Source organism: Nannospalax galili, unplaced genomic scaffold (assembly GCF_000622305.1).
Source record: "Nannospalax galili isolate Female #2095 unplaced genomic scaffold, S.galili_v1.0 scaffold180, whole genome shotgun sequence".
In the NCBI taxonomy this organism is placed as follows: Eukaryota; Metazoa; Chordata; class Mammalia; order Rodentia; family Spalacidae; genus Nannospalax; species Nannospalax galili.
Window position 1 is genome coordinate 4,358,526 of NW_008348199.1, and position 10,816 is coordinate 4,369,341.

At 46.6% G+C, this 10,816-nt stretch overlaps 2 protein-coding genes across 3 annotated transcripts in view; one reads left to right on the plus strand and one right to left on the minus strand.

Moving 5' to 3' along the window:
- The window catches only part of Xrcc6 (X-ray repair cross complementing 6), a 25,883-nt gene extending 21,199 nt beyond the window's left edge, over positions 1-4,684 (minus strand). Inside the window, exons 1-3 of one of the 2 annotated variants that reach the window (XM_008844794.3) lie at positions 4,590-4,684; positions 3,697-3,787; positions 2,168-2,280 (exon numbers count right to left, since the gene is read on the minus strand). In XM_008844794.3, the coding sequence (XP_008843016.1) occupies positions 2,168-2,280; positions 3,697-3,772 (189 nt within the window). In that variant the 5' untranslated portion in view covers positions 3,773-3,787; positions 4,590-4,684. Of the gene's footprint in view, positions 1-2,167; positions 2,281-3,696; positions 3,792-4,589 lie in introns of those variants that run through there. The other variant, XM_029569147.1, reaches the window with a different exon arrangement.
- Positions 4,685-4,927: 243 nt separating this feature from the next.
- Positions 4,928-10,816, plus strand: part of Desi1 (desumoylating isopeptidase 1) — a 24,353-nt gene continuing 18,464 nt past the window's right edge. Inside the window, exon 1 of the mRNA XM_008844795.3 lies at positions 4,928-5,187. Coding sequence (XP_008843017.1) covers positions 5,100-5,187 — 88 coding nt within the window. The 5' untranslated portion in view covers positions 4,928-5,099. The remainder of the gene's footprint in view (positions 5,188-10,816) is intronic.

The window sequence follows — 10,816 nt, forward strand, 5'->3', positions numbered from 1 at the left end:
GACCCTGTCTCAAAAAGACCAAAATAAATAAATAAATAAATAAATAAATAAATAAATAAAATGAAATAAAAGTTAATTTTACATTGTGTGAATTATACCTTAATTTAAAGAAACAAAAACATGGGCTGAAGAGATGGCTCAGCAGTTAAGAGCACTGGGCTGCTCTTGCAGAGGACTGGGGTTCGAATCCCAGCACCCACACGGCAGCTAACAACTGTCAGTAATTTCAGTTCCAGGGGATCTGAAGTCCTCTTCTGTTGTCTCACAACACAGGTGCACTTACATACACACAGGCCATACACTCAAACACATTTAAAAAAAAAAGAGCATTTAATCTGCACAACAACCTGGTAAGGTAGGTGCCTATCAGTCTACATTTCACAGATGAGGAAACAAGCACCAGATCCACCTTCAGTTTGAAATAATCAGGATTTGAGGACCTCTTTGGTGGTGGCCGTTGCTGTTTTGGGGAGGTCATTTGGTTCAGGGTTTTTGTTGCTGTTTTCTGAGACAGGGTCTCATGCAGTCTGGGCTCACCTTGAACTCCTGATCTACCTGTCTTTACTTCCTGAGTACTGGGGACCACAGAGAGGTATGCGTCACCATGCTGGGTTCCCGTAGACCTAGAGATTACATATGAGTTCAACTCTATCAACTGAGGTACATTCCCAGACCTGAGTACCTGGTTTTTATTCCACAGGCTATATACAAGAGAGCAGAATTCCCAGGCCACATGACAGCTGCATGTCTAAGTCTCTGAGGAACTGCCAAATGGTTTGTTCTACAGCTGCACTATCCAACATTCTCAACAGCAGCCTATGTTTGTTGCCTTTGAAGAAGTATCTCCTTAAGTCCTTTGCCCCCACACACACCTTTTTTGGTGATTTTTTTGACAGAGTCTGTATTTTATTTTTTTTTTATGTGGATGAGTGTTCTGACTACATGTATGTCAGTACACATGTATGCAATGCCTGTGGACACCAGAAGAAGGCATCAGATCCCCTGGAACTGGAGTTATGGATGATTGTTAGCCACCATGTGTGTGCTAGAAACTAAACCCCAGTAGATTCTCTGTAAAAACAACAAATGCTCTTAACCACTGAGCCATCTCTCCAGGCTTTAGACAAGGGCTTTTGAAGTCCAAGTTGCCCTGGTACTCACTGTGTAGCCAAAGCTGACCTTGAACTTCTGATCCTCCTGCTCTACCTCTGAAGTGCTGGGAATACAGGTTATGAACTACCATGCCTGGTTTAGGCCATGCTGGGGATGGAACCCATGACCATTTTTTTTTTGTGGTGGTACTGAGGGCTGAACTTTGGGCTTGACCACAGAGCCTGCCGCAAAAGGACCTTATCCAAACTATTACAGCAGTGTTTGACTTTATCATACCCAAATTCCAAGGAGAAGTTGGCTTCTCCTGACCAGAGCCAACACTGAAGGTGGGAGCAAAGTATTCCTAGCCCAGAATAAAGTAAATAAAATCAAGACTGTTCTCCAACACTGCTGCTCTTTTTAGATCCAAGTATACTAAGCACCTGAGAGGCTAATCATCACTTATCCACACAGACATCTAAAGAGTCTATGTTTTAAAAAGTGGTATTTGCTGGGTGTGGTGGTACAGATCTATAGTTCTAGTATGTGGGAGATGAAGACAGGAGGATCAGGAATTCAAGGTCATCCTCAGCTACAAAGAAAATTCAATTCAAGGCCAGCCTGAGCTACATGAGACATTCAACTTGAAAAATAAAATTAAATAAATTGGTGTGTGTGGTGAGACAGTCACTATGTAGCCCTGGCTGTCCTGGAACCTATGTAGCTCAGGCTGCCCTTGAACTCACAGTCTTTCTGTTACAGCCTCTCAAGTGCTGAGATTACAGGCACATGCCACCATTTCCAGCACTACCTTAAAAAAAAAAAAAAAAAAAAGATTGGAGGATGGCTACAAACTAAGCATGTGTCTCACCAAAGAGAAGATTCTGGACCCTGTATGAAACAGTCTGATAGTGCTCTGACCAGTGTGGGATCTGTAGGCTCAAGACAGTTGATCAAGAGAGAAGCTATCCCTGGAATTCTGACCTGATCCCCAAGAGCATGATACCTACCCAAGTTCTGCTCCACAGACTTCTGCCTAAATTCTTTTTTAAATCAAATAAAAAGATGGTCTTACCTGGATGCTCATATCAAAAGGAGTGATTTCATCTTCACCCTGAGATTCAAACATGGCCCTGGAGGCATCCACCAGAAAAATCAAACTATCTCTTCCTGAATATTTATATTCTCCTGCAAGGAAAGAAATGGAAGGAAATGTTTACCTCCTAAATCATGTTTATTATGTTTATCATTCATGGAAAACAAACAGAGAAGAGCCCACACAGCAAAAGTGCAACCTCAATTATTATGATTAGGTGAACACACTTAAACCCACCGCTCATGTCAGGACACTGAGTCTTGCCAAGCACCCCACAAGTTTTTCCTATACTCCTTCTCAACTACAATGCCTAAGTCTCCCCAACAGTAACTATTATCTCACGAGGAGTGGTGGCATACATCTTCAATCCCAGCACAGTGTAGGCAGAGCAGGTGGATCTCTGTGGGATTCAGACCAGCCTAGTGAGTTCCAGGCCACCTAGGGCTACATAAAAACCCTATCTCAAAAAAATAAATACATAAATAAAAAACAAAGCAAAACAAACCAGTGAAGTCAAATTGGGAGTAGTAGCTGGGTTAAGCAGTGGATGTATAGACCGCAGTAAGTTTTATGTTTCTTGCCCTATGTTTCTCACATTTAATATAAAAATACTAAAATGTTCTACCCAGAAGTTATAAGCAGTATCTGGATTACATTTGCCCTTTATTTCTCCTCCTGTGTAGTATGTAGTGCTGTGAAGGCTGAATCTACATAGCTGAAGGTGGAGGGAATCATTACCCAGTAAGTGTGCTTATTTACCACTTTCTGCAGCTATTGGAAGGTAAAGGCATTTTACAGAGAGGTCTTGTAATGAATAAAACCACCTTTTTGGGTAAGAAAGATCTTACCTGAGCCACAATAGGTGACAAAAGGAAGATAGGGTGGTGGTGCTTGCCTGTAACCCCAGCCTCTGGGAGTATAAGCAGGAGGATCAGGAGCTCAAGGGCAACCTCAGCAACATTGTGAGTTCAAGGCCAACCTGGGCTATCTGAGATCCTGTCTCAAAAAAACAAACCAAGGGGCTGGAGAGATGGCTCAGGGGTTAAGAGCACTGACTTCTCTTGCAGAGGACCCAGGTTCAATTCCCAGCACCCACATGGCAGCTATGAACCGTCCTTAACTCCAGTTCCAGGGAATCCAAAACCCTCTCCTGACCTCCGAGGCATTGCACGACACGGGTGCACTCACATGCATGCAGGCAATACACTCATACACATTTAAAAAAAAAAAAAAAACAACCAAAAACATACATAAATAGACCTAAAAAAGATTTATTGGGATCAACAGATAATCTACTGGTGACCAGCAAAATTTAGATTTAGAAATGTTCATAGAGTGGAATAGGACATGAATAAAAATAACTCTGTAAAGTTCAAAAGCCGAAAAAAAGATTTCAGATTATCTGGGGAGTGAAGAGAGGACTATCAGACAGCAAAGTATTTCCAGCAAAAATCAAGAAGGAAAGGGCTTTCTTCCACACAGACCACACTACCCATGAAGCCACTTACCACTTGCATCAGGGCTCTCCTCTTCCTCCTCCTCTTCCTCCCCCTCCGTTTTGTAGTAGGATTCCCACCCTGACATGTTGGGTTTTGCTCACTAGGTGAAAGAAGTTATGAACAATAACAAGCAAATTTAAATGGAAAAAAATATTATTGGGGCTGAAGAGATGGCTCGGCGGTTAAGAGCACTGGCTACTCTCTCAGAGGACCAGGGTTCGAGTCCCAGCACCCACATGGCAGCTAACAACCATCCGAAATTCCAGTTCCAGGGAAGTCCGACGTCCTCTTCTGACCTTCGACGGCATTGCACAAGGGTGCACTTGAATACATGCAGGCAATACACGCATACCCATAAAACAGAATATATTAAGAAATATATTACTGAGGGATGCAGCTCGGTGGTAAAGTGCTTGCCTTCTAGGTTAAGATCTGCTCTAACTGGTCGGGGTAACTACTGAATCATGTGAACGACGGGCTCCTGCTGCCTCCAAAGCGCTGGGTTACTGAAGAGCAGAGGTAACAGGCCTAGAGGGTCCTCCGCAGCATCATCACCGTGGCTATCCCTTAAGGATGCTGCAGGACCCAAGTGGCTGGGGGCGGTGCCGAAGCAGCCATGGAGATCCCACCCCAGCGCCGTGATGGGGTCGGGTCCTCTAGCTGAACCACCCGTCCTCATCCCGCCTCCAGGGCTGCCCCAAATCTTCCGCCAATCACGCCCCATGAGGTCTCAACCACCAGGCCTGTGCCTTCTCCAGGGAAGAAAGGAGCGCCGCCCAGAGTGTGTGCACACTTCCGGCGGACGCTGCTCCGCGGAGGCCTAAGGACCAGACTTGAGTGGGCTTGCAAGGTCGCCCTTGCCCCGGCCGGACGTCCAACAGGGGCGGAACCGGCTCGCCTACCTTTGCAGCAGGCAGGACACACGCTTACAAACAAGCCGTACTCCACGTCCACGCGAGGACTCCAGTCCTGCCGCCCAATCAACCCCAAAAACGTCATCACGCACAGCATGCCCTCCTGCCCGTCAAGAGGACACGCCCACTTCCACCCCGGCTTCCTCAGGCATTCCTCACCTCAACCAACGGCAGCAGGGAAAGTCCCGCCCCTCCGCGAGGCCCCGCCCCCGGGGAAGCCTTGCCCCGGGCGTGCGATCCGCGCATGCGCAGCGTTGCGTTCCCCCCGCCCCCTGTTCTGTGAAGACCTTCCCGGTTCCCTCTGTCACCTCACTGTAGTCGTTGCTGGTAGGGAGCGGGGGGTCGCGAGCATCGCTGGGCGGTCTCTCCCCCGCTCTTCAGGCCGGGCCCCGGCTCTGTCCCCGCTCCCTCCTCTCCCCAGCCCCGGTAGGGTACCCGGAAGGTCCAAGCCGCTGCCGGGTACCCCAAGGGCCATCGTGGCCGCCGCCACGGGTCCTGATGGAGCCGCCGAACCTCTACCCGGTGAAGCTCTACGTGTACGACCTGTCCAAGGGCCTGGCCCGGCGGCTCAGCCCCATCATGCTGGGTGAGGGGCCGGGGTCAGGTGGAAAGAGGGCGGCCGCGGGCCGGAGGGGGCGAGACTGGGACCGGACTAGGGGCCGATGCCGGACGGAGGATGAGAAAAGACCGAGAGGGGCAGGGAACGGAGGAGCTTGGGCTTGGGGCTCGGAGCATGGGTGTGGGGCTGAGAGAATGGACTTGGGGCTCGGAGCTTGGGCTTGGGGCTGGGATTATGGACTTGGGGCGCGGAGCTTGGGCTTGGGGCTGGGATAATGGACTTGGGTCCCGGAGCATGAACTTGGGGCTGGGAGGATGGGCTTGGGGCTCGGAGCATGAACTTGGGGATCGGAGCATGGGTTTGGGGCTGAGAGAATGGACTTGGGGCTCGGAGCTTGGGCTTGGGGCTCGGATAATGGATTTAGGGCTCGGAGCTTGGGCTTGGGGCTGAGAGAATGGACTTGGGGCTCGGAGCATGAGCTTGGGGCTGGGAGGATGGACTTGGGGCTCAGCGTGAGCTTGGGTTCAGAGCATGGACTTGGGCAGCGAGCCTCTTTCCATCTTTATGTCTGAATCCAGGGAGTAGGGACAGAGAAGTCATATGCTTTCCTTGCCCAGGGGCTCAGGCTGAGAACAAGCCCTCCAGGTCCCCTTTAACTAAGCTGTTCTTGGTGGGCTCCCTGGCTTCCTGGGGAGCCCTCTTACATGCTTTCATTGGCCCGAAGTAGGGGAGATGAGGCGTCCCTCATGGTGGAAGGGACACTGCGGAGGAGAGTCTGTGATGGCCCTCCGCACCAAAAGGAAACGCCTCTGCAGTCGCTAGGGTAGATGGGAAGGGAGAGTTAGTGCAGCAGAGGGGCTCAGCCCTCGCCCCCAGGTCGAGGTCAAGTCAGGTCAACTTGAGCCAGACCTTTGAATTCATCACATTCCAACCTGACAATACAGTCTTGGCTCAACAGTCTCTAAGTTAATTGCTTTGGACCAGTTGGTAAGAAAGCAGTTCTAGGGGAGAATTGGACACTGTTGTATTAGTAAGGATTAGTAAAGGCCATGTATTCGGTTGTGCTCAATGAAACTGTTTGAATGTTGGGATTAAAAAGCAGCACTTCGGTGTAGATCAAACTTTGTTTCCATCCAAATGCCAAAATGTCTTGTGTCACACAGGACTTGCCAGGTTTGTAATTTCAGGTAATAATGAACAGGAAAGGATTTCAGGAATTACAGAATTTTGGCAACATCCATTTGAATGGCTAGTGTCTCCTGACTTTGGAGACATTGGAAAATGGCTCAGTTCATCCGTGGGAGACCAGTGACCAGACGCAAGGCAACTCCATGTCCTCACCCTTGTAATGTGTTATACTGAGTTGAACATAATCCCTCAAGCCTGGGTCAGTGAATGGTTTCTGTCTGTGGCTTCGCATCAGAATCCTCTGGTCCAGTTCTTACCTCGCATGCTCCAAGCCATTTGTTCTCCACCTCTGAAACAATAACAACATACATTCTTAAGTGGAATTAGGAAAAGAAACAACAAAAACCTGTATTGGAGCTAACTGTGGTGCAACACACCTGTAATCCTAGTGCTCAGGAGGCTAAGGCAGGAGAACTGTGAGTTCAAGACCACCTAAGCTACTGCGGAGAAGGACCCTGTCTCAAAGAGAGAAAATTAGGTTAAAACAACTCTTCTATCAAAGAGATTGGTAACTAATAGTTTATGGGCAGGGGAGCTCATAGAAAGGAGACAGGAGTGAAAGGGAAACTTTAACATTGTTTTTATGGCTAGAATAGCTGCACATTTCAAAGTAAGTTTTAAATATATGAATTGTAGAGCCATGCTTCACTAATACTAAGCCAGGATTCTGTAAATCTCTTTTTACTAAGCTTTACAGCTAATTCTTATGTGGCCAACCCGTTATTGGAGAGCGGTTTGGGCCTAGATCACGAGTTGTCCAAATGAGTAAGCAAAAGCCATGTGTGGTGGCTGTATGTCTTTAATCCCAGCACTCGGGAGGTAGAGGCAGGGAGATCTCTGTGAGATTGAGGCCACCCTGATCTACATAGTGACTTCTAGGTCAGCTGGGGCTACAGGGAGACCCTGTCTCTAAAAACAAAACAAAAAGAATAAGCAAGGCTTAGGTTCCAGTTGTGGCTCAATGGTAGAACACTTGCCTAGCATGCACAAGGCCCTAAGTACAGTCCTCCAGCACACCGAAGGGGGTAAAAAGCTAAGGCAAATTTGAAAGCAAACTTACAAAGTCATCATTGTATTGTTTGGGGGAGGTCCTAGTCGATTACATCAGTCAGGTTCTAACTAAGCTCCTTGGAATGCAGCCATTTGTTTAGTTTGATCATAGTAAGGTATCATTTATGTTTCCTGGACCCATGAATCAAAGCCTTTCCCCTTATCCTGGCTATTTATTATCCTATTTAATTTTTTTTTTAAGCTGGAAGAGACCTTAAGGATCATTGTTTGATTTGTTAAACAAATATTTGAATGCCGAGTATGTGTTAATGTTTAACTAAGGATGGAAGGATGGACAAAAACGTTACTAGCAGTCATGGAGCTAGCTAGTGTGGGAAATATTTTAAAATATGTGCAAGCAGGGGGCTGGAGAGATGGCTCAGTGGTTAAGAGTACTGACCGCTCTTGCAGAGGACCCGGGTTCGAGTCCCAGCACCCACATGGTGGCTACGAACTGTCCTTAACTCCAGTTCCAGGGAAATACGAAGCCCTCTTCTGATCTCTGCGGCATTCATTGCACAACACAGGTGCACTCACATACATGCAGGCAATATACTTATACACATAAAATAAAATTTTTAAAAATTAAATATTAAAAAAAAAAAGTCGGGCATGGTGGCACATGCCTTTAATTCCAGCACTCAGGAGTCAGAGGCAGGCAGATCTCTGTGAGTTCAAGGCCAGCCTGGTCTACATAGTGAGCTCCAGGACAGCTGGGGCTACAGGGAGACCCTGTCTCAAAAAGACCAAAAAAAAAAAAGATTTTTGGAAAATAATAGGTTTGGTAGCACACAGCACTCTGAGGCAGGAGGATTACCAAGTTTGAGGCCAGCCTGGGCTACAGAGTGAGAACCTTTCTTTAAAAAAATCAACACTGTTGGGGCTGGAGAGATGGCTCAGCAGTTAAGAACACTGGTTGTTCTTGCAGAAGACCCGGGTTTGAATCCCAGCACCCACATGGCAGCTAACAACTGTCCACAACTCCAGTTCCAGGGGATCCGACAACCTCTTCTCTCCTCCGCGGGCATTGCACAACACGGATGCACTTACCCACATGTAGGCAATACACGCATACACATAAAATAAAAAATAAAAAGATTAACACTGTCAGGTGTGGCGTCACAGGCCTTTAACCCCCACACTTAGGGAGGCAGAGGCCTGGTGGATCTTTGTGAGTTCCAGGCCAGCTGGGGCTTCAGGGAGGCCCTGTCTCAAAAAAACAAAAAGTAAGTAAACACAAGGCAGGGCAGTAGTCTAGCTAATACTCAGCCCACTGCTTCCTTGCCCTGTACACAATAAACTTTTAAAAATATATAAACCAAAGTAGCTGGGCGTGGTGGTGCACGCCCATAGTCCCAGCACTCGGGAGGCAAAGGCAGGTGGATCTCTGTGAGTTCAAGGCCAGCCTGGTCTACATAGTTCCAGGACAGCTCGGGCTACAGGGAGACACTGTCTCAAAAAGACCAAAAAAATAAACGAAAGTACACTGGGCATGGTGGTGTGTGCCTTTAATCCCAGGCAGTGGGAGGCAGAGGCAGGCTGATCTCTGTGTGATCAAGGTCAGCATGGTCTATATAGTAAGTTCCAGGCTAGCTTGAACTACAGGGAGACCCTGTCTCAAAAACAAAAGCAAAACAAAACAAAAACAACCCCAAAAAAAGGTAAAAATAAGCCAGGAAAAAAAAAAAGGGGGGTGGAAAAATGGGGATTGCCTTCCCATGCTTTCCTTTCGATACTACCAGCCTCAAACCTGGGTGTATCCTAGTTCTGGTTTTATATTTCTAAATATTTGGAACTTAAAAGAGGGCCAGCAGTGGCTCAGCAGATTAAGGCACTTGCTGCCAAGCCTGTTGACCTGATTTTGATCCCTGGAACCCACATAGAGATGGAGAGAAATAACTCCCTTGTGTTGTTTTCTCATTACCACAAGTGCACCAGGCTGCACACATGGGCGTACACAAACACACACACAATAAATTAATAAAAAATTTCAGTTGGTTTACTTATTTTTGTAGGGAATTCTAGAAGTATTATATGCCAGATTAGCTGAGAATTTATCCCAACCAGAACACAGGTCTACACACATTTTTTTCCTGAGTAATTTGCATGCCCTGGAATCCTGTCCACACCTTTGTGAGACAGGTCTTGTTATCTCCATTTTTCAGTTGAGGAAACAGATACAGGGAGTTGAGTTGGTCCCAAGGTACATAGCCGGTGGGTGGCAGAGCTGGGTTATGAGCATGGCAGTTTGACTAATACCAACCATGGTTGGTATTACCAACCATCCTAGGTAATATGTTCCTTTATAACTGTTGTAAACTGGGTACCTTGTTCAAATATTTAAAGGTATTCTTGGTCAAATATTTCATGTTTGGGAAAAAAAATCTGGGTTCAGTATGTGTGTGCTGCTTTATAATCGTCTAACAATCTGAACATCCCTCTTAACCCGCCTATTCCCAAATCAAATTCATTTCACACTTAGATTATGTTAACTTCTTATTATAAAACCTTATCCAATTCTTGTGGTTTGTGATTGGATTAGATAACATAGACTTAGACTTCAGAGTTTTATCCTGTCCTGTTTTTTTTTTTTTTTTTTAAGATTTGTTTTTACTTAAGTGTGTGTCTATGCCTGTATGCCGCCTGTGTGCTGGTGCCCCTCAAGAGGCCAGAGAGGGTGTCAGATCCTCTAGAGCTGGAGTTAAAGGTCATTATGAACCTTCCACTGTGGTTGCTGAGAACCCAAATTTGATCCTTGGGAAAAGTAGCCAGCACTCTTAACCCTCCAGCCCCAGTCTGTCCTGTTTTGAGAATGGCCTCCCATGAAGATTTGTGTGTTCTGCCACTTGTTACAATTATCCTTAGCATTCTTTTTTGTGTATGAATGTTTCACCTGATGTATGTAAGTGCACCATGTGCGTGCAGTGCCAACAGAGGCCAGAAGAGGGTGTTGAGTCCCCTGGAACTGGAGTTATGGACAGTTGTAAGCCATCATATGAGTGCTGGGAACTAAACCTGGGTCCTCTGCAAGAGCAGCAAGTGCTCTTGACCTCTGAGCCACCGTTCCAGCTCTTTAGCATCTAATTGAGATGGCCTGACTGCTCCCTTTTCCCACATTACTGCTTGACTAATACAGTTAGCTGTTACAATTGTCCTTCAGCTTATCACCTTAGTAATTTTAGCTACTTTTTAAATTTCTTGACCTCTTTTGTGAAAATGTATGTAGAAATAAATGCAGAGGTTTTGGAGGGATAAGGGATTGAGATAGGATCTCACTATGTAGCCTAGGCTAACCTTGAACTCTCGTTCCTCCTGCCTCAGTGTCCTGAGTCTTGGGAGACATTTTGGATTTTATTTTTGGTTTGCTTTGGTTTAGTGTGTGTGTGTGTGTGTGTGTGTGTGTGTGTGTGTGTGTGTG